General features: G+C 36.6%; 1 protein-coding gene and 1 long non-coding RNA gene across 4 annotated transcripts in view; one reads left to right on the top strand and one right to left on the bottom strand.

Moving 5' to 3' along the window:
* The window catches only part of LOC147580823 (uncharacterized), a 60,374-nt gene extending 42,680 nt beyond the window's left edge, over positions 1–17,694 (top strand). The window contains exons 2-4 of the long non-coding RNA XR_015251128.1: positions 1,725–1,830; positions 5,240–5,324; positions 16,637–17,694. This is a non-coding gene — a long non-coding RNA (uncharacterized LOC147580823). The remainder of the gene's footprint in view (positions 1–1,724; positions 1,831–5,239; positions 5,325–16,636) is intronic.
* A 2,553-nt stretch (positions 17,695–20,247) lies between these two features.
* The window catches only part of EXOC2 (exocyst complex component 2), a 275,073-nt gene continuing 269,527 nt past the window's right edge, over positions 20,248–25,793 (bottom strand). For all 3 annotated transcript variants that reach the window (XM_086706457.1, XM_086706459.1, XM_086706458.1), the window contains 3 exons: positions 24,907–24,968; positions 22,460–22,519; positions 20,248–21,007 (listed from right to left, as the gene is read on the bottom strand). In XM_086706457.1, the coding sequence (XP_086562583.1) occupies positions 20,914–21,007; positions 22,460–22,519; positions 24,907–24,968 (216 nt within the window). In that variant the 3' untranslated portion in view covers positions 20,248–20,913. The remainder of the gene's footprint in view (positions 21,008–22,459; positions 22,520–24,906; positions 24,969–25,793) is intronic.

Here is a 25,793-nt window from a genome sequence, read left to right as displayed (position 1 = left end):
TGGTATTTGTCTTTCTCTGTATTACTTATTTCACTTAGCTTAACACTCTCCAGTTCCATCCACATTGCTACAAAAGCCATATTTCATTCTTTCTCATTGCCACGTAGTATTCCATTGTGTATATAAACCACAATTTCTTTATCCATTCATCAGTTGATGGAAATTTAGGCTCTATAAAGAACTCACCAAACTCCACACCCAAAAAACAAATAATCCAGTGAAGAAATGGGCAGAAAACATGAATAGACATTTCTCTAAAGAAGACACCCAGATGGCCAACAGGCACATGAAAAGATGTTCAACATCACTCCTCATCAGGGAAATACAAATCAAAACCACACTCAGATACCACCTCACATCAGTCAGAGTGGCTAAAATGAACAAATGAGGAGACTATAGATGCTGGTGAGGATGTGGAGAAACGGGAACCCTCTTGCACTGTTGGTGGGAATGCAAACTGGTGCAGCCACTCTGGACAACAGTGTGGAGGTTCCTCAAAAAATTAAAAATAGACCTACCCTATGACCCAGCAATAGCACTGCCAGGAATTTACCCAAGGGATACAGGAGTTCTGATGCATAGGGGCACTTGTACCCCAATGTTTATAGCAGCACTTTCAACAATAGCCAAACTATGGAAAGAGCCTAATTATGCTTTTTTATATTTTCTTCAAATTTGATAATTATTTTCCTTGCTTAACCCATTAATACTAAGAAAAATGTGTTTAAATCTACTAATATAATTGTGGGTTGTAAATTCCAGCGATTTTTAAATTACATATTGAGGTTATATTGTTAAATGTACCTAAGTTTAGAATCATTTTATCTTTCTGGAAAATTGTTACTTTTATCACTATATAGTAGCAATTTTTATTCTTAAATAGATTTTGCATTAAAGTGTGTTTTAGTTGATATCAAATTAGCACTACTAGTTTTCTTTCCATGAATATGTTCCTGACATAATTTTTTTAGCCTAGTATTCTTTTGCTTTTAATATTTATGAGTCTTTTATTTTAGGACCCAGATATAACACATTTTAAAGTAACATATAGATGGATATTTTTGTTCTAAAGATTTATTTTATTGAAAAAATCATTTTTGACATTTGTTAATTAATTTAAAAATATTTTTACCTGCTTCATCTGCATTTTCTGTTTACTCTTTTCGTGCTTCAATCTCCCCATATTAGTTACTTCTATTGGTTTAGTTTTTAAAAAACTTCCTCACCAACATACACTGATTTGAGTTTCTATTCTATATTTTTACTTAAAACATTTTTTAATGTTTATTTTATTTTTGAGCAGGGGAGGAGCAGAGATAGAGGGAGACACAGAATCTAGAGAAGGCTCCAGGCTCTGAGCTGTCAGCACAGAGCCTGACTTAGGGCTTGAACCCTCAAACCATGAGATCATAACCTGAGACAAAGTCAGATGCTTAACCGACTGAGCCACCCAGACGCCCCATCTTTACTTAAAAAAAAATCAAAACACAACACTGTTATTGCAAAATAATTTAAGACTTACAAAAAATGAGCTTCAAAAATAGTATAAAACATTCTGTATTCTTCCTCTTCATCTAGCTTCTCCAAATATTAATATCTCACATAGACATAGTACAATGGCCACAACCAGCAAGTTAACATTGATACAATATATTATTAATTCATCTACAGATCTTATTCAAACTTCACTGATTGTCTCACTGATGTTCTTTTCTCTGTTTCAGGATCCAATCCCGGATCACACGTTGCATGTTAACTACATCTCCAATTTGAGACAAGGCCTCAGTCTTTCTTTGTCTTCCATGACTCGACACTTCTGAACAGTATTAGGTATTTTGTAGAATGTCCTTAGTTGAGCTTGTTTAATGTGTCTTTGTGGTTAAATTTAAGTTATGAGCATCACTTCTCTGCCTTTTTTTTTTTTTTTTTTTTTTTGCCAAAAGTGTATTAGTGCTACCTGTTGGCAAATTGGAAGTGTTCAGTGCCAGTGTGGTTTGCGTCCCGTTGTTATGCTTTTCACATCCTGTTTTTCTATCTCATACCCCCTAATTCACAGACAAGAAAATGCTCAGATCCAGGCAACCTACTAAACTTCAAGTAGTCCTGGGCCATAATGGCCAACAGGCCAAAGGAAAGACCCCTTTAACAGTTGCTGGTTATAGCTGAATGTGAGAACTCTTGGGAACTGGTCTGGAGAACATGTAATTTGAGACTACATTCAATACTACTTAGGAGGAACAGTAATTTATTTATTCCCTTTAAAGTCTCCAGATTTCGGGGCACCTGGGTGGCTCAGTTGGTTGAGCGTCTGACTTCGGCTCAGGTCATGAACTCACGTTTCATGAATTCCAGCCCCGCGTGGGGCTCTGTGCCGACAGCTCAGAGCCTGGAGCCTGCTTCAGATTCTGTGTCTCCATATCTCTCTGCCCCTCCCCTGTTCACACTCTGTCTCTCTCTTTCTGAAAAATAAAGATTAAAAAAAATAAAAAAAAATAATGTCTCCAGATTTCCGTGGTGTGGTTCCTTCTGGACATTAAGTAAAGTCATATTCTAAATCGTTATTTTAAGAATCCAGTAATTTTAAGAAAAAAATCTCATTTAGTGAGAGCTAAGGGAAAAATCAAGGATCCTCCTTTGTAGCAGTCTCACCAGAATTTATTTTGAGGCAGAAAACATTTGGCTTTGCTGGGTGTCTGATTAAATCTTAAAAATAATGCAGACAACTCATGTGGGGAAATAGGCCCACAGAACAAAGACAATGATTCTCCTAAGGGCCTCAAGTTTGAACAAGTCAAACAGAAATCAAGCTTGGAATCTCTAATCTCTGCTTTGCAGTCCAACACTTGCATATGTTCACTTTTAGCTAAGCTGTCTAATGCTTAATACAAAACATTGTATTTGTGTATCATGTCTATGTCCATGACATATATTCCTTTGAGTATTAAAATACAAACTGATCAGTTATCAATTGTATAAATAAATATTTGGAAAAATGATATTATGAGGTTTCCTTTATTCAGCATATTTATGAGCAACTACTAGCACATGCTTATTTTTAAAATTCCATTATTGTAGCTCTTCCACTTCTGCAAGCACCTAAAAATTTAGAGCACTTTGTCGGTCTCTAAGTCCAACCTCCCTTAATATGTAAATGAGTAAACAGATGCATTGAAAGGTAAAGTGACTTTCTCAGTGTTGTGCAGATTTAATGACAGAGCTGAGGGAGAAGCCAGCTCAGAACCTTTTGATTTCATTTTCTCTATTGCTTACGTATTTTCTATTTCACTGATTTGTGCTCTTCATTATTTCCTTCATTCTACTTGCTTGGGGTTTAATTTGCTTTTCTTTTTAAACACATTTTTTAATGTTTATTTATTTTTGAGAGAGAGAGACAGACAGAGCATGAGCAGGGAAAAGGCCCAGAGAGAGGACGACACAGAATCTGAAGCAGGCTCCAGGCGCTGGGACTGTTAGCACAGAGCTCGATGTGGGGCTTGAACTCACAAACCCATGAGATCATTACCTGAGCTGAAGTCAGACACTTAACCAACTGAGCCACCCAGGCACCCCTAATTTGTTCTTCTTAAATTTCTTAACATGGAAAATTAGATCATTGATTTATATTATTTTCTTATCTAACATAAACATCTAAACTTTATAATTCCCCTCTAAGCACCCCTCAAATTTGGATGATGTATGTTTCATTCAGCTAGTTTACTTTTCATTTAAACATTCATTTTCAAACTATTTTCTAAATTCTCTGGTGATTTATTCCTTGACTCATGGGTTATTTACAAATCTGTTAACTTCCGAATATTTGTTTTTCCTAGACATTTTGTTGTTATTGATTCCTAATTTGATTCCACTGTGATCAGAGGGCTAAGTCTGTGTGATTTGAATATTTTTATTTTTTTGAGATATGGCCCAGAGTATGGTCTATGCTGGTGAATGTGCTATGCAACTTAAAAAACACTTGCAGTGTGGGCTGTAGTGTTTTATAAATATCAACTAGGTCAAGGTAGTATTGCAAAGAATCCGTGTCGTTGTTGATTTGTCTAGTTGTAGCAATCTCTGTAGAGTTTAAAACTCTCCAAATATGAGAATGATGGAATGGCCTATCTTTCCCTTTAATCTTATCAATCTGGCTTCATTTTTTTTTCTAGAAGTTGTGCCTCTTAATTCTTTTCACCTATTTCACCCATTGTATCTACTGCTTCATTATATTTTAATGCTCTACATGTTGTTTTATTAGGCCATGTATGATGGTCTTTCTGACTGACCATTTTATGGTTATGAAAAATTCTTCCTTGTCACTTACATTTTTTTTGTCTTAAAATCTACTTTATCTCATTTTAACACAGCTATTCCAGTTTTCTTTGTTTGCTGTTTGCATGGTATATTCTTTCCCATAGTTACTTTCAACCTATCTGATGCCTTTAAATATAAAGTGCATCTCTCGTATACAGCATACAGTTGGGTAAAGCTTTTTAAAATCAATTCTGAAAACTCTGCCTTTTAATTGAAATGTTTAATCTATTCATATTTAATAAAATTATTGCTGCAGTTGTTTTTTGGTTTATCATTCTATTGTTTGTTTTCTATTTGTTCTATTTTCTGTTCTTCCTTTCATGTTTTTTAAATATTATCTTAATAATATTTAAGTTATTTAAAAATTCAGTTACAATTTTCTTATTGGGTTTTGTTATACTTCTCTACATTATTTTTTTAATGATTGTCCTGGGATTTAAAATACATATCCTTAACTTGTCACAGTCCATTTGAAGTTATATATTACTCCTTGTTAAATGCAGAAATCTTGCAAATATGTATGTCCATTTTCCCCTTTTTATGTTACATCTATATATGCTATAAACCATGACAATGCTATAAATTTTGGTCCAAACAGTAATGCATATCATATGTATTGTATATGTCATATGCATTTAAGCTTCTTTCATGTCTTTTCATAGCTTGATATGTATGTTTTTAACACTGAATGTTTTCCTGAATGAATATACCATAGTTAATTTACCCATTTACTTATTGAAAGACATCTTGGTTCCTTCCAAGTATTGGCAATTAAAAATAATTGTTATATCTAAAAAATCAAACCCAAGATCATGTAGATTTTCTCCCATATTACCAGGAATTTTATAGTTTTGCATTTTATATTTAGGTCCATGATCCATTTGGAGGTAATTTTTGTAAAATGTGTAACGTCTTTGTCTAAATTCTTTAGTCTCCATGTGCTGTCCAGTTGTTCCAGCACCATTTGGTGAAAGGATTATCTTCTCTCCATTGTATTTCTTTGCTCCCTGTCAAAGGTTAGTTGACTATATTTGTGTGGCTCTATTTCTGGGCTATATATTCTGTTCCATTAATATACCTGTGTGCTCTTTTGGTGATACCAGTTTTGGTTACTGTAGCTTTACAGTGACATCTTATATGGCATGTTATCATGTCATTTATAAAGAGTTAAAAGATAATGACTTTTGAAAATTATAACCACATATCCACAACACATGATAGCAACAATAAATCTTTAATGTAATCAATGTTATTTCAATATTGTTAGAACAATAGTGTTTAAAAATTTCCCAAGTGTCTAGTCTTCTTTTTTAATTCTTTTAATCTTTATTTATTTTTGAGAGAGAGAGAAACAGAGGGCAAGCAGGAGGGACAGAGAGAGAGGGAGACACAGAATCTGAAGCAGGCTCCAGGCTCCGACCTGTCAGCACAGAGCCTGACTCAGAGCTCAAACTCACAAACTGTGAGATCATGACCTGAGCCGTAGTCAGACGCTCAACCGACTGAACCACCCAGGCACCCCACCAAATGTCTAGTTTTCTAAAAACAATTTGTTGGGTCAACTCGGGATCCAAATAAAATCCACAGAGGGGCACCTGAGTGGCTCAGTAGGTTAAGTGTCCTACTTCGGCCCAGGTCATGATCTTGTGGTTCCTGGGTTCAAGCCCATGTCGGGTTTTGTGCTGGCAGCTCAGAGCCTGAAGCCTGCTTCGGATTCTGTGTCTTCCTCCCTCTCTGCCCCTCCCCCCACTCACATTCTGTCTCTCTCTGTCTCTATCAATAAATAAATGTTAAATTTTTTTTAAAAAAATCCATACAATGCAGATACATCTCAAGTATATTTTATTATGTAGGATGCCCTCTGGCCTCTCCCTAATTTTTTCTGAAATTTGTTTATTGAACAAAGGGTCATTTGCTTTAATTTCCAGCAATATTGATTTTGCTGATTATCCATAGATAATCCCCTGTATTTCCTACAAATTGTTAAGTAGATTTAGACATTCAGGTTCAACATTTTAGCAAGAATACATCAGTGGTGTATTGTAAGACTTGTTTCTAAGTATGGATAAAAGGTAGTTTCTGCATGCTAAGCTTGATTTGGTACCTTTAGTGTCCAGGGATGGGGAATGGGGTCAACAGAATAGAAAATTCCTTTCAATGGTTAAAAATTGTAGTAAACAATAATATCTTATGAGCTACAAATCTGAAGCCCATGCAGATGTGAACAGTTTGGTGTTATGATCAAATAAAACAAACAAAAAAATCTGACCTTTCAAATATAGATGGCAGACTGAAACCACACATTTACTTTAGCTCTAACTAAAACTTTCTCTATCTATATACCTATATATAGAACTGTACTGTCATTTTATATATTCGTGTGTGTGTGTGCATGGGTGAATATGCACCCATGCATACATGCAGTCTATACATAAACACCGTATGCATACTGCATATAACCATATATGTTACTACAGACAGTTACTAATACAGTTAAATATACATAAAAGGCATACATCCACAAAGAAAAAAAGGAGAGGAAATAATAGCTATAAGAGTTTGAAAGCTGCCAAACATATGGGTATATGGAAACTGATTTAGAAGATCTAAACAAGTCATGGGGCGCCTGGGTGGCTCAGTCGATTGGGTGTCCGACTTTGGCTCAGGTCATGATCTCATGGTTCGTGGGTTTGAGCCCCGCGTTGGGCTCTGTGCTGACAGCTCAGAGTCTGGAGCCTGTTTTGGATTCTGTGTCTCCCTCTGTCTCTGCCTCTTCCCTGATCGTGCTCTGTCTCTCTTAGTCTCTCAAAAATAAATAAACATTAAAAAAAAATTTTTTTAAGAAGATCTAAACAAGTCAGATGCTAAATTGGCAATAGGAAAGACAAAAAGATGCAACCTAGTTTACATTGCAAATTTCTCAAAAGGCTCAAGAGTTTGTGGTATGGGAACTTCTGGAAGTGGGGATAAAGTGGGGGTTAAAAATCAAGCGATCAGTTTACAGGGTGTTTAACAGTTAGATGTTCCCAGGTCTCCTCTTCCTCCCTACATAGTTGGGAATATGCCCTCTACCTTCCCACTTGATCAGAGGACTAGCATTTTATTCTCTGGAGGGTAAATGCAGAAAGCTGTGGCATACCACATCTAGTTGAGAGCAGGTGTACTGTCCTAACAAAAATGACCTCTGAGGCTTCTTCTTTCTCTTGACTTTTAGGATACTGAGAGCAGTTTATTTGCTCACGGCATGAGACTGGAAGCACCTTGTCTGAGGAATCTGACCAACCCCAGAAAAATGACCTAAATATAATAATATTAGAGATTCTCCCAATGAAAAGGCCCATCCATCTATACTACCTTAATTGAAGCTCATAATTGATAAGCCCTATCCATTCCATGGAACTTACAATACAATTCAGCTTTTGAGTGCTCTACTGCTAAATATGAATAAATATCAAAGCTTGCTAGAAATTTTAGAAAAGCTTATGATATTTATTCTAATAATATGAGAAGAATAAATAAATTTGGAGACTATGCAAAAAGGAAAAACCAACTTTGGGGTGCCTGCGTGCCTCAGTTGGTTAAGCATCTGACTTCAGCTCAGGTCATGATCTCGTGGTTCATGGGTTTGAGCCCCACATTGGGCTCTGTGCTGACAGCTCAGAGCCTGAAGCCTGCTTCAGATTCTGTGTCTCTATCTCTGCCCTTCCCCTGCTTGTACTCTCTCTGTCTCTCTCTCTTTCTCTCTCTAAACTAAGTAAACATTAAAAAAATAGAAAAAAAATTCTAAAATAGTGTAATTATTTCCAGATAAACAAAAAATCAACAGAATTATAAAAAAGAATATTCAGGGGGCGCCTGGGTGGCACAGTCAGTTAAGCGTCCGACTTCAGCCAGGTCACGATCTTGCGGTCCGTGAGTTCGAGCCCTGCGTCGGGCTCTGGGCTGATGGCTCAGAGCCTGGAGCCTGTTTCCGATTCTGTGTCTCCCTCTCTCTCTGCCCCTCCCCTGTTCATGCTCTGTCTCTCTCTGTCCCAAAAATAAAAATAAAAACGTTGAAAAAAAAAAAAAAAAAAAAAAGGATATTCAGGGAAAAAAAAACTTCTAATAAATTAAAAACAACAGAAATGAAAAATCAATAAAAAGGTTGGATGACCTGAAACTAATATAACACTGTAGGTTAGCTACACGGGAAATAATAATAATAATAATAATAATAATAATAATAATAATAATGTTGGATGGTTTCTCAGAAAGTAGAATAAAACCCAAAAAAGAAAACAAGAGGAAAAAGATGTAATTTTTTTAAAAAAAGGGCCAGGATAGGAGATCCAAATACTAAAGATAAGGATAAAAACTGGGATCAAAGGTACTCCAATAAACAATTTAAGAAAAATTCCTCCAATATAAAGACATTAGATTGACTAAGGGCATCATACCCAGAACAACATAATGAACTTTCAAAAAACTGGAAGGAGAAGATTCTCCAAGCATAGATTGACAGATACTCGAGGACAAAAGTGAAAATGCTTGAGAATCTTGAGGAAATAGGATTTCCAACCTAGAGTTCTCTATCCAGCCAAGCTATCATAAAGATTTTCATCATATAGTCAAGGCTCAAAAAACTTACCTCCCATATACTCTTTTCCTAGAAAGTTATTGGAGGTTGAACTCTATCAAGCTAGGGAGCAAATCAAGAAAGTGGATGCTATGGGATACAAAAGCAGTTGATTCAACACAAAAGAAGGGCAGAGAAAAATTCTAGGATGATGAATATTATGGGAGACCCTAAGATGGCAGGTGTCGGGCCGACTTAGGGGGTACCCAGTCTAGACTACAGAAGGTTGAGAAGCTGTGGGTAAGTTTGTTCAAGTAAATAAACTTGATGAAATATCTATGTGTTTGAATATGGTTCAAGGATATTTTGCATAACTCGGGTGGAGGAAGTTTTGGGATGACAGAAAACTACATATAATAAATAAAAATATGAATATTTTGTCAAAATATGAAATATGTTCTTTGCAGATGAAAAATACAACAGGATGAGGATGTTAGTATATTATTGGCTTACGACCAAATTGCATTTACATATGTATAATAACTTGAACAATGAATAATGTCCTAACCAAAGCAAATATACTTAGAGGAAAGGCTAGGGAAGTGTGCTTGTATGGTAGAGGCAATGAAAGCAAGCTAAGTTCTCATCTTCTGCTTTAAGGAAGACAACAATGACTAAGCAGAAGAATTAAAAAGTAGCAACATAAACCTATTTAGAGATATTGAACTAAATGCCAAAAGAGTTGAAAGTGAATGGCTTTAGGGAGCAGGCAAAGGGGGAGGGAGGAGCTCTGAACTGCTTAACAGATGACCACAGGAGAAGGGAAGGGAAAATAAGATAAAAACAGAGAGGGAAACAAACCATAAGAGACTCTTTGAAATACAGAGAACTGAGGGTTGATGGGTGTGAGGGGGGATAGGGAAAATGAGTGATGGGTACTGAGGAGGGCACTTGTTGGGATGAGCACTGGGTGTTGTTAAGTCAGTAATGAATTACTGGAATCTACTCCTGAAGCCAAAACTACACCGTATGTTAGATACCTTGAGAATAAATTTTTTAAAAATTGCATATAAACTACATATGTAATTTGACACTTTTGCTACTCTAACTTCATCAATAACATTGAAGAAAAATTTCCTGAGGGCTTACTTGTTACCAAATGCTGGACTAAAACCTACAGTCACCACACTGATGCAGCCCAATGGCTACTGCCTACAGCACACGGAGCTCTTTATGCCATCCATGGCAGGGCTTTGGGGATCAACTGAGAGCAGGGCACAGGACACACAGCAGAATGAAAGTCAACTCCATAGCCATCTGACATTGGGTACATATTCAGGTGAGGCTTGGTACTAGGAGCCCCTACCATGTAGCTAGAGAAATTTAATAAGCATTTTGAAGGAAAACACTTTGGAGAAAAGAAAGGGATGTGTATAAATATTTGTAAGTTATTTCAACAGGCAAAGGAGTAGAGGCAGAGGAACTGATCAGACACTCAGGAAGAGAATTTAAAGAGAAAATGAAGCTAAAGAAGAGCTTTAAAGACTGACCCTTAGGAAGAGAAATGACCCAAATAGATAAAATCATGAATGAAAGAGGAGAGATAAAAACCAATACCACAGAAATACAAACAATAAGAGACTACTACGAAAAAATATATACCAACAAACTGTCTGGAAGAAATAGACAAATTCCTAGAAACTCACAAACTACCAAAACTGAAACAGGAAGAAATAGAAAATTTGGACAGACCCATAATCAGCAAAGAAATTAAATCAGTTTCAAAAATATCCCAACAAACAAGAGTCCTGGTTTGTTTGAAGGCCAGATGACTGCGCAGGGGAATTCTACCAGACATTTTTTAGCCTCAGCAATCAGACAACACAAAGGAATAAAAGGCATCCAAATGGGCCAGGAGGAGGTAAAACTTTCACTCTTCGCAGATGACATGATACTCTATATGGAAAACCTAAAGATTCCACCAAAAAACTGCTACAGCTGATCCATGAATTCAGCAAAGTCGCAGGATGTAAAATCAATGCACAGAAATTGGTTGAAACAACAGAAAGAGAAATCAAGGAATCGATCCCATTCACAATTGCACCAAAACCCATAAAATACCTAGGAATAAATTTAACCAAAGAGGTGAAAAATCTACACACTGAAAACTATAGAAAGCTTGTGAAAGAAATTGAAGAAGACACACACAAAAAATGAAAAAAAAATATTGCATGCTTCTGGATAGGAAGCACAAATATTGTTAAAATGCCAATACTACCCAAAACAATCTACATATTCAATGCAATCCCTATCAAAATAACACCAGCATTCTTCACAGAGCTAGAACAAACAATCCTAAAATTTGTCTGGAACCAGAAAAGCCCCCAAATAGCCAAAGCAATCTTGAAAAAGAAAACCAAAGCTGGAGGCATCACAATCCCAGACTTCAAGCTGTATTACAAAGCTGTAATCATCAAGACAGTATGGTACTGGCACAAAAACAGACACTCAGATCCATGGAACAAAATAGAGAACCCAGAAATGGACCCACAAACGTATGGCCAACTAATTTTTGACAAAGCAGGAATGAATATCCAATGGAATAAAGACAGTCATTTCAGCAAATGGTGCTGGAAAAACTGGACAGTGACATGCAGAAACATGAACCTGGACCACTTTCTTACACCATACACAAAAGTAAACTCAAAATGCATGGAAGACCTAAATGTAACATAGGAAGCCATCAAAATCCTAGAGAAGAAAGCAGACAAAAACCTCTTTGACCTCAGCCGCAGCAGCTTCTTACTCAACATGTCTCCAGAGGCAAGAGAAACAAAAGCAAAAATGAACTATTGGGACCTCACCAAAATAAAAACTTCTGCACAGCAAAGGAAACAGTCAGCAAAACTAAAAGGCAACCAATGGAATGGGAGAAGATATTTGCAAATGGCATAAGAGATAAAGGGTTACTATCCAAATCTATAAAGAACTTATCAAACTCAGCACACAAAAAATGAATAATCCAGTGAAGAAATGGGCAAAAGACATGAATAGACACTTCTCCAAAGAAGACATCCAGATGGCCAACAGGCACATGAAAAAATTCTCACCATCACTCACCATCAGGGAAATAGAAATCAAAACCACAATGAGATACCATCCCACACCTATCAGAATGGCTAACATTAACAACTTAGACAACAACAGATGTTGGCGAGGATGTGGAGAAAGAGGATCTCTTTTGCATTGCTGGTGGGAATGCAAACTTGTGCAGCCAATCTGGAAAATGGTATGGAGGTTCCTCAAAAAATTACAAATAGAACTACCCTAAGACCTAGCAATTGCACTACTAGGTATTTATCCAAGGGATACAGGTGTGCCATTTCAAAGGGGCACATGCACCCCAATGTTTATAGCAGTGCTATTCACAATAGCCAAAGTATAGATAGAGCCCAAATGTCCACTGATGGATGAATGGATAAAGAAGAAGTGGTATATATATATATATATATATATATATATATATATATATATAATGGAGTATTACTCAGCAATAAAAAAGAATGAAATCTTGACATTTGCAACCACGTGTTTGGAACTAGAGGGTATTATGCTAAGCAAAATTAGTCAGAGAAAGACAAATATCATGTGACTTTGCTCATATGAGGAACTTAAGATACACAACAGATGAACATAAGGGAAGGGAAGGAAAAATAATATAAAAATAGGGAGGGGGACAAAATATAAGAGACTCTTAAATATAGAGAACAGAGGGTTGCTGGAGGGGTTGTGGGAGGGGGGAAGGGCTAAATGGGTAAGGGGCATTAAGGAATCTACTCCTGAAATCATTGTTGCACTACATACTAATGTGGATGTAAATTTAAAAATAAATAAATTGAAAAAAATAAATAAAGAAGAGTTAATACCTATTCTCAAACTATCTCAAAAAATAGAAATGGGAAGAAAAATTACAAACTCATTCTATGAGGCAAACATTACTTGGATTACTTGTCTCCAAAACGAGACAAAGACCTCACGAAAAAGGACAATTACAGGCAAATATCCCCGATGAACCTGCATGCAAAAATTCTCAACAAGATACTAGCAAATCAAATTCAACAGTACATTAAAATAATTATTCACCAGGATCAAGTGGGATTTATTCTTGGGCTGCAGGGCTGATTCAATATCTGCAAATTAATCAACGTGATACACTACATTAATAAAAGAAAGGATAAGAACCTATAATCCTCTCAATAGATGCAGAAAAAGCATTTGACAAAATACAGCATCAATTCTTGATAAAAGCCTCAACAAAGTAGGGATAGATGGAACATACTTCCACCATAAAGGCCATGTATGAAAGACCCACAGTTAATATCATCCTCAATGGGGAAAAACTGAGAGCCTTTTCCCTATAGTCAGGAACAAGAAAAGGATGCCCACTCTCACCATTACTATTTGACATACTACTGGAAGTCTTAGCTTCAGCAATCAGACAACAAAAAGAAATAAAGGGCATACAAATCAGCAATGAAGAAGTCAAACTTTCACTATTTGCAGATGACATGATTCTCTATGTAGAAAGCCCAAAAGACCCCACCAAAAAATTGCTCTAATATATGAATTCAGCAAAGCCACAGGCTACAAAATAAACGTGCAGAAATGTATTGCATTTCTATACACCAATAACAAAGCAGCAGAAAAAGAAATTAAGCAATCGATCCCATTTATAATTGCACCCAAACAAATACGATACCTAGGAATAAACTAATGTAAGGTAAAAAGATCTGTACTCTGAAAACTATAGAAGACTTCTGAAAGAAATTGAAGAGGACACAAAGAAAGGGAAAAGTATCTCATGCTCACAGATTGGGAGAACAAACATTGTTAAAATGTCTATACTACTCAAAGCAATCTACACATTTAATGCCATCCCTAACAAAATACCACCAGCATTCTTTGCAGAGCTAGAGCAGACAATCCTAAAATTTGTATAAAACCACAAAAGACCCTGAATAGCCAAAGCAATCCTGAAAAAGAAAAATAAAACTGGAGGCATCATGATTCCGGATTTCAAGCTATGTTACAAAGCTGTAATCATCAAGACAGTATAGTATTTGCACAGAACAGTCATATAGATCAATGGAGCAGAATAGAAAAACCAGAAATAAACCCACAACTTTATGGTCAACTCATCTTCGACAAAGTAGGAAAGAATATCCAATGGAATAAAGACAGTCTCTTCAACAAAGGGTGCTGGGAAACCTGGACGGCGACATGCAGAAGAACGAAACTGGACCATTTTCTTACACCACACACAAAATAAATTCAAAATGGATGAAAGACCTAAATGTGAGACAGGAAACCATCAAAATCCTAGTGGAGAACCTAGGCAGCAACCTCTTTGACCTCAGCCATAGCAACTTCTTACTAGATATGTTGCCAAAGGCAAGGGAAACAAAAGCAAACATGAACTCTTGGGACTTCGTCAAGATAAAACTTCTGCACAGTGAAGGAAACAAACAACAAAACTAAAAAGCAGCCTATGGAATGGGAGAAGATATACGTAAATGACATAATAGATAAACGGATACTATCCAAAATCCATAAGGAACTTATCAAACTAAACACCCAAAAAACAAATAATCCTGTTAAGAAATGGGCAAAAGATATGAATAGACAATTTTCCAGAGACATCTAGATGGCTAACAGACACATGAAAAGATGCTCAACGTCACTGATCAACTGGGAAGTACAAATCAACCACAATGAGATGCCTCCTCACACCTGTCAGAATGGCTAAAATTAATAACACAAGAAATGACAGGTGTTGGTGACGATGTGGAGAAAGGGGAACACTTTTACACTGCTAGTGGGAATGCAAACTAGTGAAGCCACTGTGGAGAAAAGTATGGAGGTTCCTCCAGAAAATAAAAATAGAACTATCTCATGATCCAGCAATTTCACTAGTAGGTATTTACCCAAAGGATATAAAAATAAAGATAGGAGGGGTATATGGACCCCAATGTCTATAGCAGCATTATCAACAATAGCCAAACTGGAGAGAGCCCAAATGTTCAAATTGACGAATGGATAAAGAAGATGTGGTATGGGTATACATTGTAATATTACTCAGCCATCAAAAATAATGAAATCTTGCCACTTGCAATGACATGGATGGAGCTAGAATGTATCATGCTAAGCGAAATAAGTCAATCAGAGAAAGACAAATACCATATGATTTAACTCATATGTGGAATTTAAGAAACACAACAGGTAAACATATGGGAAGGTGGGGAGGAAAGAGGAGAGAGGGAAACAAACTATAAGAGACTCTTAATGATAGAGAACAAGCACGGTTGATGGAAGGAGGGTGGCATATGGGCTAGGTAGGTGATAGGTATTAAGGAGAGCATTTGTGATGAACACTGAGTGTTGTATATAAGTGATGAATCACTGAATTCTACTCCTGAAACCAACATTGCACTGTATGTTAACTAAAATATCATTAAAAAAAAAAGACTGACCCTTAGAAATTCCACTTTTGTGCTGAGGCCTGGATGTTTTGTGATCTTCAAGAAAGAGACAGTTTTCTTGACAGCTCTTGTGGGCAAGTTAAGAGAAAGTTTCTCTGATTCCTTCCTTATCATTCTCTGGTCACTTATGATTTTCCAAATGCCAAGTTTAGCAACCATTTCTCAGCATTTATCCTTTGTACACATCTGCAACATTTGACCTTGCCAACAATCTCTATATTCCAACATGATTCTTCTTCTTCCCTTTATTTTTGTGACCCCCATGACTCCATCGTTCCCTGGCTCCCCTCATCCCTTTGTGATGAGTCCTTCTGTGGGCCTTCTTTGGCAGGTAGTGATCAGGTAGTTGTCTTGGTTCTCAGGAATCTGGGCCTAGCTGAAGAGTTTGTAGGCAGATGGTACAGGAATATTCAAGAAATATGTGATAGAAATAATGAGAACAACCACAACACTATCAACAATGATTATAGCAACACGGCCAGTGGGACAACCAGTCATGGTTATGATGCTGATGAAAACAGGGTGACCAGCTTCAGTACTTCCTTTACCTAAGGATAGAGTTTATAGGCTGGACAGGAAAAAAGTAGTTTGGCATCCTACTGACTTTTATTAGCCAAGTTACAAACAGATAACCCAAAGACCCAGATCCTGTTAGTAAAATATTTGTTATGTATTTATAACCTGGCCAGGTACAAAAAGGCTTTCCAGTGATCCAGTGATATGATAAAACTGAATTACAAATGTGGGTGAATAGAAAGAAGACACCAACACACCAAAAACATGACTCTAATATATAAAAATATGCATTCAATGCAAAGCTTGAATCATTTGCTGTTCTGACATATTTATTAAAAAAAAACCCTTGCTGTTCCAGTTGAGGTATGCATAGCAAATATTCAATATATCTTTTATATTGTTACAGCATTTTATATATTCATATGAAAACCTTTATAATAGCACTGCTACAAAAATGTTTAATGACAAAAATGTATGCTAGTTTCAGTCTATAGTTAAGCGTAATTATTTTAAGCATATATTAAATAAAATAGAGCTAACTTTACTTTAGAAACATAATCTTGATTTAAAATGTTGAAATTTATAACTTTTCAGAAAACACATCATAATGCTCTTACACGTCTAAAATATCCTACAGCACATAATCAAAACTGAAACACATCACCATCTTGCACCAAACCAGAATTAAAGTGTAATGTTTTCTATTTATCCCCTCTAGGAAAGCTGCATACAAGGATTGAAGAGCCAGGAGAGTGCCTCAGAAAGCCTGCCTATGGCAATGATGCTTGTCTTGCAATGCCAGAATCATTTCTAGAGCATGCCAATTTCATGGCATACTGATAAAGTCTTAGTAAAACCAAATTATTCCTAATACATTTTTTAGTATTGAAGGTGGGGCTGACTCTGCTAACTGATATGAAGCCAGGATGATCACATGAATGTGGGTGTGCTAAGCCCAAATGCTACCTATGTGTGAAAGCACTTTTGAGTATCTTAATTCTTTTTATGTTTTTGTCAATTTGCTCCAAGTCCTGGTTTATCTCTCAGCTTTCTGCTAACTTACATTATATTCAGCTTTCTCCTCTTAACCACTAAATTCTTCTGTACCTCAAGAAAGTCTTGAAATACCCCTTTCTTCCAAGAAGTTTCCCTTGACTTGTTGGAATAGTCCTTGAACCACCTCATTTGGGTATGGGGTTTTTATGTGCCTACCCTCAATTCTCTGAGCCATAAAAAAGCACTTACTTGTCCCTATTTTGCTTAAGTTTTATTATCCTCTAGCACTTATAGGCTTCCCTGAGCCATGTCACTTGAAGGACAGCAGAAAGTATATTTGGCTGGGAGGAAGAACTGGCCATGGTTAAATTAAAGGGCAATGAAGCCAGACAACTCCGAGTGTGACACATCCTGCTCTTACCAGCCTTGTAGTCTTGAAGTCACGAATTTCTCTCTTAGGTCCTGATTTCCTCATCTGTGAAATGGACATAATACCTACTAGCTCATTAGGTTGTCATAACACTATTGGGAAGGCTAAATGAGATAATTTGGTATAATGTCTAGCATCTGGTAAGCCCCCAACAAGTAGAGAATTAGGTGGACAGCTGATAAATGCTTTCTGACAATGATTAGGCAAATATAAGGTAAACTAAAATTTAAGTATGTATTTTGTGTGTTAAAACTATATATATAAAAGTGATACAACTAATGAAAATGCTGACATAAAGATGCTTAGGGGAAAAAATGACATCTAAGTTATATCTTGTATTAAAGACATTTTTTTTTTTTTTGAGAATCCAACCTAATGTCTTATTTTTTATTTATTTATTTATTTATTTATTTCAACGTTTATTTATTTTTGGGACAGAGAGAGACAGAGCATGAATGGGGGAGGGGCAGAGAGAGAGGGAGACACAGAATCAGAAACAGGCTCCAGGCTCTGAGCCATCAGCCCAGAGCCTGAAGCGGGGCTCGAACTCACGGACCGCGAGATCGTGACCTGGCTGAAGTCGGACGCTTAACCGACTGCGCCACCCAGGCGCCCCTTATTTTTTTAATATAAAATTTATTGTCAAATTGGTTTCCATACAACACCCAGTGTTCATCCCAACAGGAGCCCTCCTCAATGCCCATCACCCACTTTCCCCTCCCCCCCATCCCCCCATCAATCCTCAGTTTGTTCTCAGTTTTTAAATGTCTCTTATGGTTTGGCTCCTTCCCTCTCTCTCTCTCTTTTTTTTTCCTTCCCCTCCTCCATGGTCTTAAGTTTCTCAGGATCCACAGAAGAGTGAAAACATGTGGTGTCTGTCTTCCTCTGTATGACTTATTTCACTTAGCATCACACTCTCCAGTTCCATCCACGTTGTTACAAAGGGCCATATTTCATTCTTTCTCATTGCCACGTAGTATTCCATTGTGTATATAAACCACAATTTCTTTATCCATTCATCAGTTGATGGACATTTGGGCTCTTTCCATAACTTGGCTATTGTTGAAAGTGCTGCTATAAACATTGGGGTAAAAGTGCCCCCATGCATCAGCACTCCTGTATCCCTTGGGTAAATTCCTAGTAGTGCTATTGCTGTGTCATAGGGTAGACCTATTTTTAATTTTTTGAGGAAACTCCACACTGTTTTCCAGAATGGCTGCACCAGTTTGCATTCCCACCAACAGTGCAAGAGGGTTCCCGTGTCTCCACATGCTCACCAGCATCTATAGTCTCATTTGTTCATTTTAGCCACTCTGACTGGCATGAGGTGATATCTCAGTGTGGTTTTGATTTGTATTTTCCTAATGAGGAGTGACGTTGAGCATCTTTTCATGTGCCTGTTGGCCATCTGGATGTCTTTTTTAGAGAAGTGTCTATTCATGTTTTCTGCCCATTTCTTCACTGGATTATTTGTTTTTCGGGTGTGGAGTTTGGTAAGTTCTTTACAGATTTTGGATACTAGCCCTTTGTCCAGTATGTTCTTTATTGGATTAATGTTCTGTACTAGATATTTAAAATAACACAAACATTCAGGCTTGCAGATTTGTAATTTAGTTCATAATCACGTTAAATATAATAGTTACCAGGCTTAGGAGAGAGAATATTCTGTATATTTCTTAGTAAATTTTATGGAGCAAATTTGTAGAAATTAAACTTTTACTTCCAGTTAGTATGATTTCCCCCATACACCAAATGAACCAACATAACAACACTGAATTATTTTAAATTTTTTTAATGTTCATTTATTTTGGAGAAAGAGAGCGAGAGAAAGAGAAAGAGAAAGATGGAGTGTGAACAGGAAAGGTGCAGAGAGAGAGGGAGACATGGAACCTGAAGCATGCTCCAGGCTCCGAGCTGTCAGCACAGAGCCTGATGAGGGGCTTGAACTCATGAACTGCCAGATCATGACCTGAGCCGAACTCAGACTGAGCCACACAGAAGCCCCAGCACTGACTTATTTTAAATGATACTGTACTTGGCTATACTGTACTCTAAAATTACTTGTATTAGTGTGGATCCTGAGAAACTTAAGACCATGGGGGAGGGGAAGGAAAAAAAATGGTTAGAGAGGGAGGGAGCCAAAACATAAGAGACTCCTAAAAACTGAGAACAAACTGAGGGTTTATGGGGGGTGGAAGGGTGGGGTGGGTGGGTGATGGGTATTGAGGAGGGCACCTGTTGGGATGATCACTGGGTGTTGTATGGAAACCAATTTGACAATAAATTTCATAATAAAAAAAATTACTTTTATTAGTAAATATATTAATTTCCACATTAAAAAAGGGGACTCTGCGACATCCACAGAAAAATTTGAGAACCCTGACATACAGCCTGCAGGTAAGAGAATTACTCAGTTTTCTGAAGCAACTGGTATGATGCAGCTAGGTAGGGGAAGCTGACTTTGAAAGAGGTCATGGTGCCCTGCACCTATTCTGGTAAACGAAGTCAACATCGAATGTAGGACAAATGGCACGAGGTGCATCAGCAGTTCCTACTGCCTGGTAACAGAGGAACATCTTTAAATCTTCAGAAAACATAGACTCTGCCAGAGCAGTGTTCTTTTAGTTACTGAGCAAGATGCTTCAAAGGGTAAGGAGCAGTGGAGAGAAAAGACATTACCAGAGGGGGAAGGAGTCAATAGCAGTGGGCAGGAATGCCAACTGTCACCAGGGGACCTGGCTTGTTCTTTAGGAGGCAGTGAAGGCTGTGGCTATTCCCACCAGCACCTACTGGGGTATCCAAGCTCCACCGCAGTAACAACGGGGTCCTCAATGACAGGCAACACATTGACATGAAAGGACACATTAAATTATGAGTGAATGCAACAAAGAAAGGCTACACACTGAAAGGTGGTTAATATTTATTAGCGCAGTGAGAAATAAAAATTAGGCAGAAAAATACAAAGTTAACTCATGGACATCTGGGCACAAATAATCTACCCCAAATATAACATTTTCTTAAGCAGACGGCAAATTTTCTAAAAATCCACTTGAGTTAGGAGAGTGAGGTATTTGTATTTTTAAGTACAGATGTACAGTTTAGGACAGTTAAAGTTCCAAAGATGTCTAAATATAACTTTCTAAATCTCTTCTTACCAATGTCTCCAGATGCCTTGGAAGCTAGAGACACTAAAGTCTGGTATATGAGACACTGAAGAATGCCTTTGTTACATCATATGCCATCTTGAAGCACTCTCTGGAAAGGTATCTCTTCCTGTAGCATTAATCATGCAACATCTAGCTAAGAATATATATATTTAAAGGTATTTTAAAGCCATACAGGGCCTAATGTAATAAAAATGACAAAACAAATTACTGCTCGGGCATTTCAAACAAGGTCATTTTGGTTGAAATAAAACATATACCAACGTCTTTCTAAGCTACCAATTTGGGGAAAAGAGACAGAGATTGCAAACCTAATGCTTTATATGCTAATACCTGTAGCGCACTTAACAAAGTAATAATAATTTATTACTTGTTATTTTTAGACTGCCCTTACTGTGGAGGTATTTACGTTTTCATCATAGTTGAAGAAGCAGCTTGGAAACAGGTGAGCTGCAAATGCATGCTACTCTTGAACTTGTTCAGCAGCTCTTCCAGTAACCTGCAAGGAGGAGAGGCTATTTTACAACCTGGCAGAGTGAAGGTTGCCTAGCAACATAAGAAAACATTCGGGGGAGCCAACTGCCTAGTTTTAGCTTCTACTTTTGAAAAGTTATTTACATATGGATTCTTAACTCAATAACAGAAGTAAATTAATCAAAGAAGCTAATCAAAAGGAATACACACACACACACCTGTATATTTATATATAAAAATCTCCCTCCTGTCTCCTTTCCCTAGATTAGATTTCTCCCCTAAAACACATTAATGTTTGCACCTGCATTTTTTTTTAAATTCACTTAAAAACTATATGCACTAAAATGTACTCTTTTTGGCATACAGTTCTATGAATGTTAATGAACACATATTAGCAACCTAATAACTCCCATAATTGGGCACAGAATAGTTCCATCACCTTCCAAATTCTCTCGTGTTGCCCCTTTGTGGCCACCTTTCTCTTCATCCTGACCCCTCACCAACTAACAGTCTATTGTCTGTTCCTCCTATTTTGCAGTTTTGTCTTTAATAAATATTAGAGAGTGGTAAACTCAGGTGGTGAATTAAGCACCAGAAGAGTAAGGGCTAGTTCTAATTCCACTGGGTAAATCATTCTACTACTTGATAATCAATTTCTTTAACTGGTTTGATGTATAATTTTAGGGCCAGAAATCTTAGAGTGCATTTGGTTCAGAAGAAGCAACCAAGAAGTGCGTTTAATGAGATTGGGGTCAACAGATTATTTCATGGGTTTAACAATGCTCAAAATTGTCTCCATGTGACATTTTCCTCCCATTTTCCCAGACTCATGTGTTCTCTCTGCCTTCTGAGTTTCTATAACATTGACCTATGCAAAATTACAGAGCTTACACCAAGGTTTTCATGTCTATAGACTGATCAGCCAAATGCAAAGGCAGGTGGACTTCAGTTATGGTTAGTGAAGGAACAAAGACCTACATTTTGTCTCAGGTAATAATTTCCTGTTTTATGAGTAGCAAAGTTTAAACTCTGACCAAGACCATTAACATAGTATTACTGAAACATATACAACTTTTTTATGTCATGTGTACAAATTTACTTTCTATTGCTGAGCTACTCAAAAGAAAAAAATCATCAAGTGCTGCATTTTATCATGCTGTCCTTTTTACATTTCTCTAAGAATTATCTTCTTAAAAATGTAAGGCAATAATACAGTTTACTGAGTGAGTCAAAATAAACTTTCTTAAAATGTTTTCTGTATTAGTCACTTAAAGCAAGAAAGGAACTAATTTCTGAACTGTCATAAACCCAGGGGAAAGGTTTTATCTTATTCTGTCACTTCAGAGACAAGCCAGGTACAGCATACTATCAAAGGCTATTAAGTACAAATCATTATCTATACAAAGAGTACTTTTAGGTAACAAAATCTCATTCAACACATCTTAACTGGCCCTTGAAAACAGTATATAGTACTTACTTTTTATCTGCTCCACTTGAGAGCTGAGGCAGAGCTTCCAAAGCCTGTTTAAAACTAGACCTGGAACACAGAGAAGCAAAATTTAAGTTGAAAAATTTCATATTTCTATGGGGAATTAAGAGCATCATTAAAAATTCTTAAGCATATCTTAAATATTAAGAAACCAGTATAAGCTAGTGAAGCATGTAAAAATATGAGAAAAAGTAAAAGTGAAAAACAATAGAAAAAGTAAAAGTAAAAGTTGAGGGTACAGGGTATAGTTCCCACACAGAGGCCTTGTAGGAGTAGGGTCAAAAACTCAACTATGAAATGAAACAGAAAAGCTAAAAGAGACTGATTTTTACAAAAGATGCTACTTTAATGAGGGCTTAATGTGGACATGTTTAATTTTTAAAAAGTCTTTTCAAAACAAAACTGAAGTGTTAAGCAACTGGTAAGAAAGGAAGGAAACTAAGTAGAAATAGGGATGGTCTTGTGACAGATTATACAAATGGGGACATTTACAGTATTGACATGTACAGGGCCTGATTAACAGCCAATCTCTTACAATAACTAAACATGGTCTCTGGCATTTAGTTATTATTATATTTAAAATTTGTAGAATAAGTAGAGATTGACTGATTGATTTTAATTCAACATCACTTCTTTTCATAAAAAACAAAAAGTACAAATTAAAAAAACACCAACTTGGTAAGCTTAACTATTTAAAACAGAAAGTACCAAAAAAGTTTCTGCATCAAATAAAAAGCATTTTAGGGGAAATTATTTGGTAGTAACTTGTACTTGTCACTAAGTAATACTTTTTAACTTCTTATCTCTTCTTCTTTTATAACTTGTTGACCATGGTAAAGAAATTAATTTTTCTTGACTTTAAGGTGGTTTTTAATTTTGTTATTATAAAAACAGATCCTCATCACTGTACCAGTAAATATACTTTTGAGCAATGTTTCTCCTATTTGGGGCAAATATCACAGTAACAAATAGACTACAAAGTCCCAACAGATTATAAAAACTGGTATTGGGAAGCTCCAGTTGTTCTTGGTTAAGGCAAGGGATGGGTTACAGCTTGTGGGGACACCTAGCTCCCTTTCCAAAATGACTTTCCTCTTCCCTGATGTAGAGAGGAGGGTCTGCTGTTATCACCTTGTTTCCTGTAAACCTTTTCTCACTCAATCAAAAAAATGTAATGCTATTATTTCTTTATTTTTACATTATGACAATAATGATGATGATGAAGAGGATACCATTAATTATTTGTAATGCACCAATAGTTTAGAAGGTAACTTGGCATATTTTTTCATTTGATTCCCCTAAAACTTTGCCTAGAAAGTATTTATTATCTTTCTTTTATAGATGAGGCAGGCGCTAAAAGGTTAAATTAGTAGGAATAAATATCTAGGTACTTACACAAAGCATGCACCCACATCAAATTTGGACTGAGTGCCCTCTATCATCTATTATTTAACACTTTGTGTAGAAAAATGATGGCTGGGAAAAGGAATCATTAAATAACTAACATGGGAACCATCCAGAAATGTCTTCTGGTCAGCCATCATGAATAAGAATAAGAAGCTAAGTTCAATTCATTAGGAAAAACTTTTTAAATGTCCTTAAACATTTTATTTGTATACTACTTGTATTCTCAGGCATATTAACAATATAACCCAGTTTTTCCTAAGTAATATTGCCAATGGAATAAACAATTTTGTATAGGCAAGTAGTTACTGATGTTTCAGTTCACCTACTGATATTTCGATGATAGGAAATCCTGACTTTCATTCAAAACAGCTAAAAATTATCATCAAATTTCCACTACAAAAATTTTCAGAGAAACCACAAGGCTTCCTCTTATGCTGATATTTACAATCTTTAAATTGTCCCTCAGAGTCTGCTATGAATAGAGTAAGACTCAATTCTCATTTTCTCATTTAAAAAAAAATTTTTTTTTTCAACATTTATTTATTTTTTGCGACAGAGAGAGACAGAGCATGAACGGGGGAGGGGCAGAGAGAGAGGGAGACACAGAATCGGAAACAGGCTCCAGGCTCTGAGCCATCAGCCCAGAGCCTGACGCGGGGCTCGAACTCCCGGACCGCGAGATCGTGACCTGGCTGAAGTCGGACGCTTAACCGACTGCGCCACCCAGGAGCCCCTTATTTTCTCATTTTAAAAAGAAGTATATAATGCTCTGCTATATCACTTATGAGACTGAGATTTATCTTAGTGAATGAAAAACATAAAATCATACTACATATTTCTTCTTTTATATTATGCTACAAAGAACCAGTATTAGGAGTCATTGGCTTATTATGCTTTTTAGGTAAAAATTAATCAAATATAAACTTTATCACATCGCAATCATGAGCACTCACTCTGATTAGTTATCTTTACAAAGATAAGCTTTATTTTTAGTGACGCACTCATAACAAGAATTTTAAGCATCTCACTTGCTTTCAGGTGTCAGGTGAACAGCCACAGTATCCCTCAAAGCACAGATTTCAAGCCGTGCCTGAAGATGAGAAAAGGACAAGTGACAATATGGAACTGTATCAATTATTAAATTGAAACAAGTGATGTGGGGACAGTCTCTAGACTGCTTATTACTGCAGGGACAGGGTTGACAGAAGGTAAAACTGCCATGTAGTTTTACCCCCCACCTGCCATGGTGACTGTTAGTTATGAACAGATTTTCTAAAACACTCCACAGAAATCAGGTATGATAAAATATTATTTTACTGAAAATTAAGTTAGAGTCAAGTATGCCTGTGTGAAGGCAGAGAGCCAGATACCTTATTATAAAAAGTTCAACCTGTCCAGGTGTTTTCCCACAATCTGTATTTTCTACCTAACTAGTAATTTTTCCTTTAGTCTGCTTGTTGAGAGGAAGCAAAATTTGAAACACTATCCCTGGATTATAACCCCACACCACAGATTTAAGGAAGTGGATCAGTTTACTTCCTTACACCTATGCTCTTTTGGGCACACTGACTTTAATCTCAAAAACTAAGATACAGCTCTGCAGATTCAATGCAATGTCTATTAAAACCACAGCCGGCTTTTGTTTGTTTGGTGGTTGTTTCTTTTACAAAAACTGACAGGCTGATCCAAAACAGACAAAACCATTTTGAAAAAAGAATACACAAATAGAGAAACACTTTCTGATATCAAAACTTACTATAAACCTACAATATTTAAGATAGTGTGGCACTGTTATATGGGCAGAAATACAGATCAGTAGACTAGGAGTGAGTGTCCAGAAAAAAACCCTTAACATTTATGATCAATGGATTCTGACAAGGGTGCTGAGACTATTCAATGGGGGAAGGAACACGTT

Source organism: Puma concolor, chromosome B2 (genome assembly GCF_028749965.1).
Source record: "Puma concolor isolate L17-30 chromosome B2, mPumCon1.1.hap2, whole genome shotgun sequence".
NCBI classification, from domain to species: Eukaryota; Metazoa; Chordata; class Mammalia; order Carnivora; family Felidae; genus Puma; species Puma concolor.
Note: the sequence above shows the minus strand (reverse complement) of the source record. Positions and strands in the feature narration are given on the sequence as shown.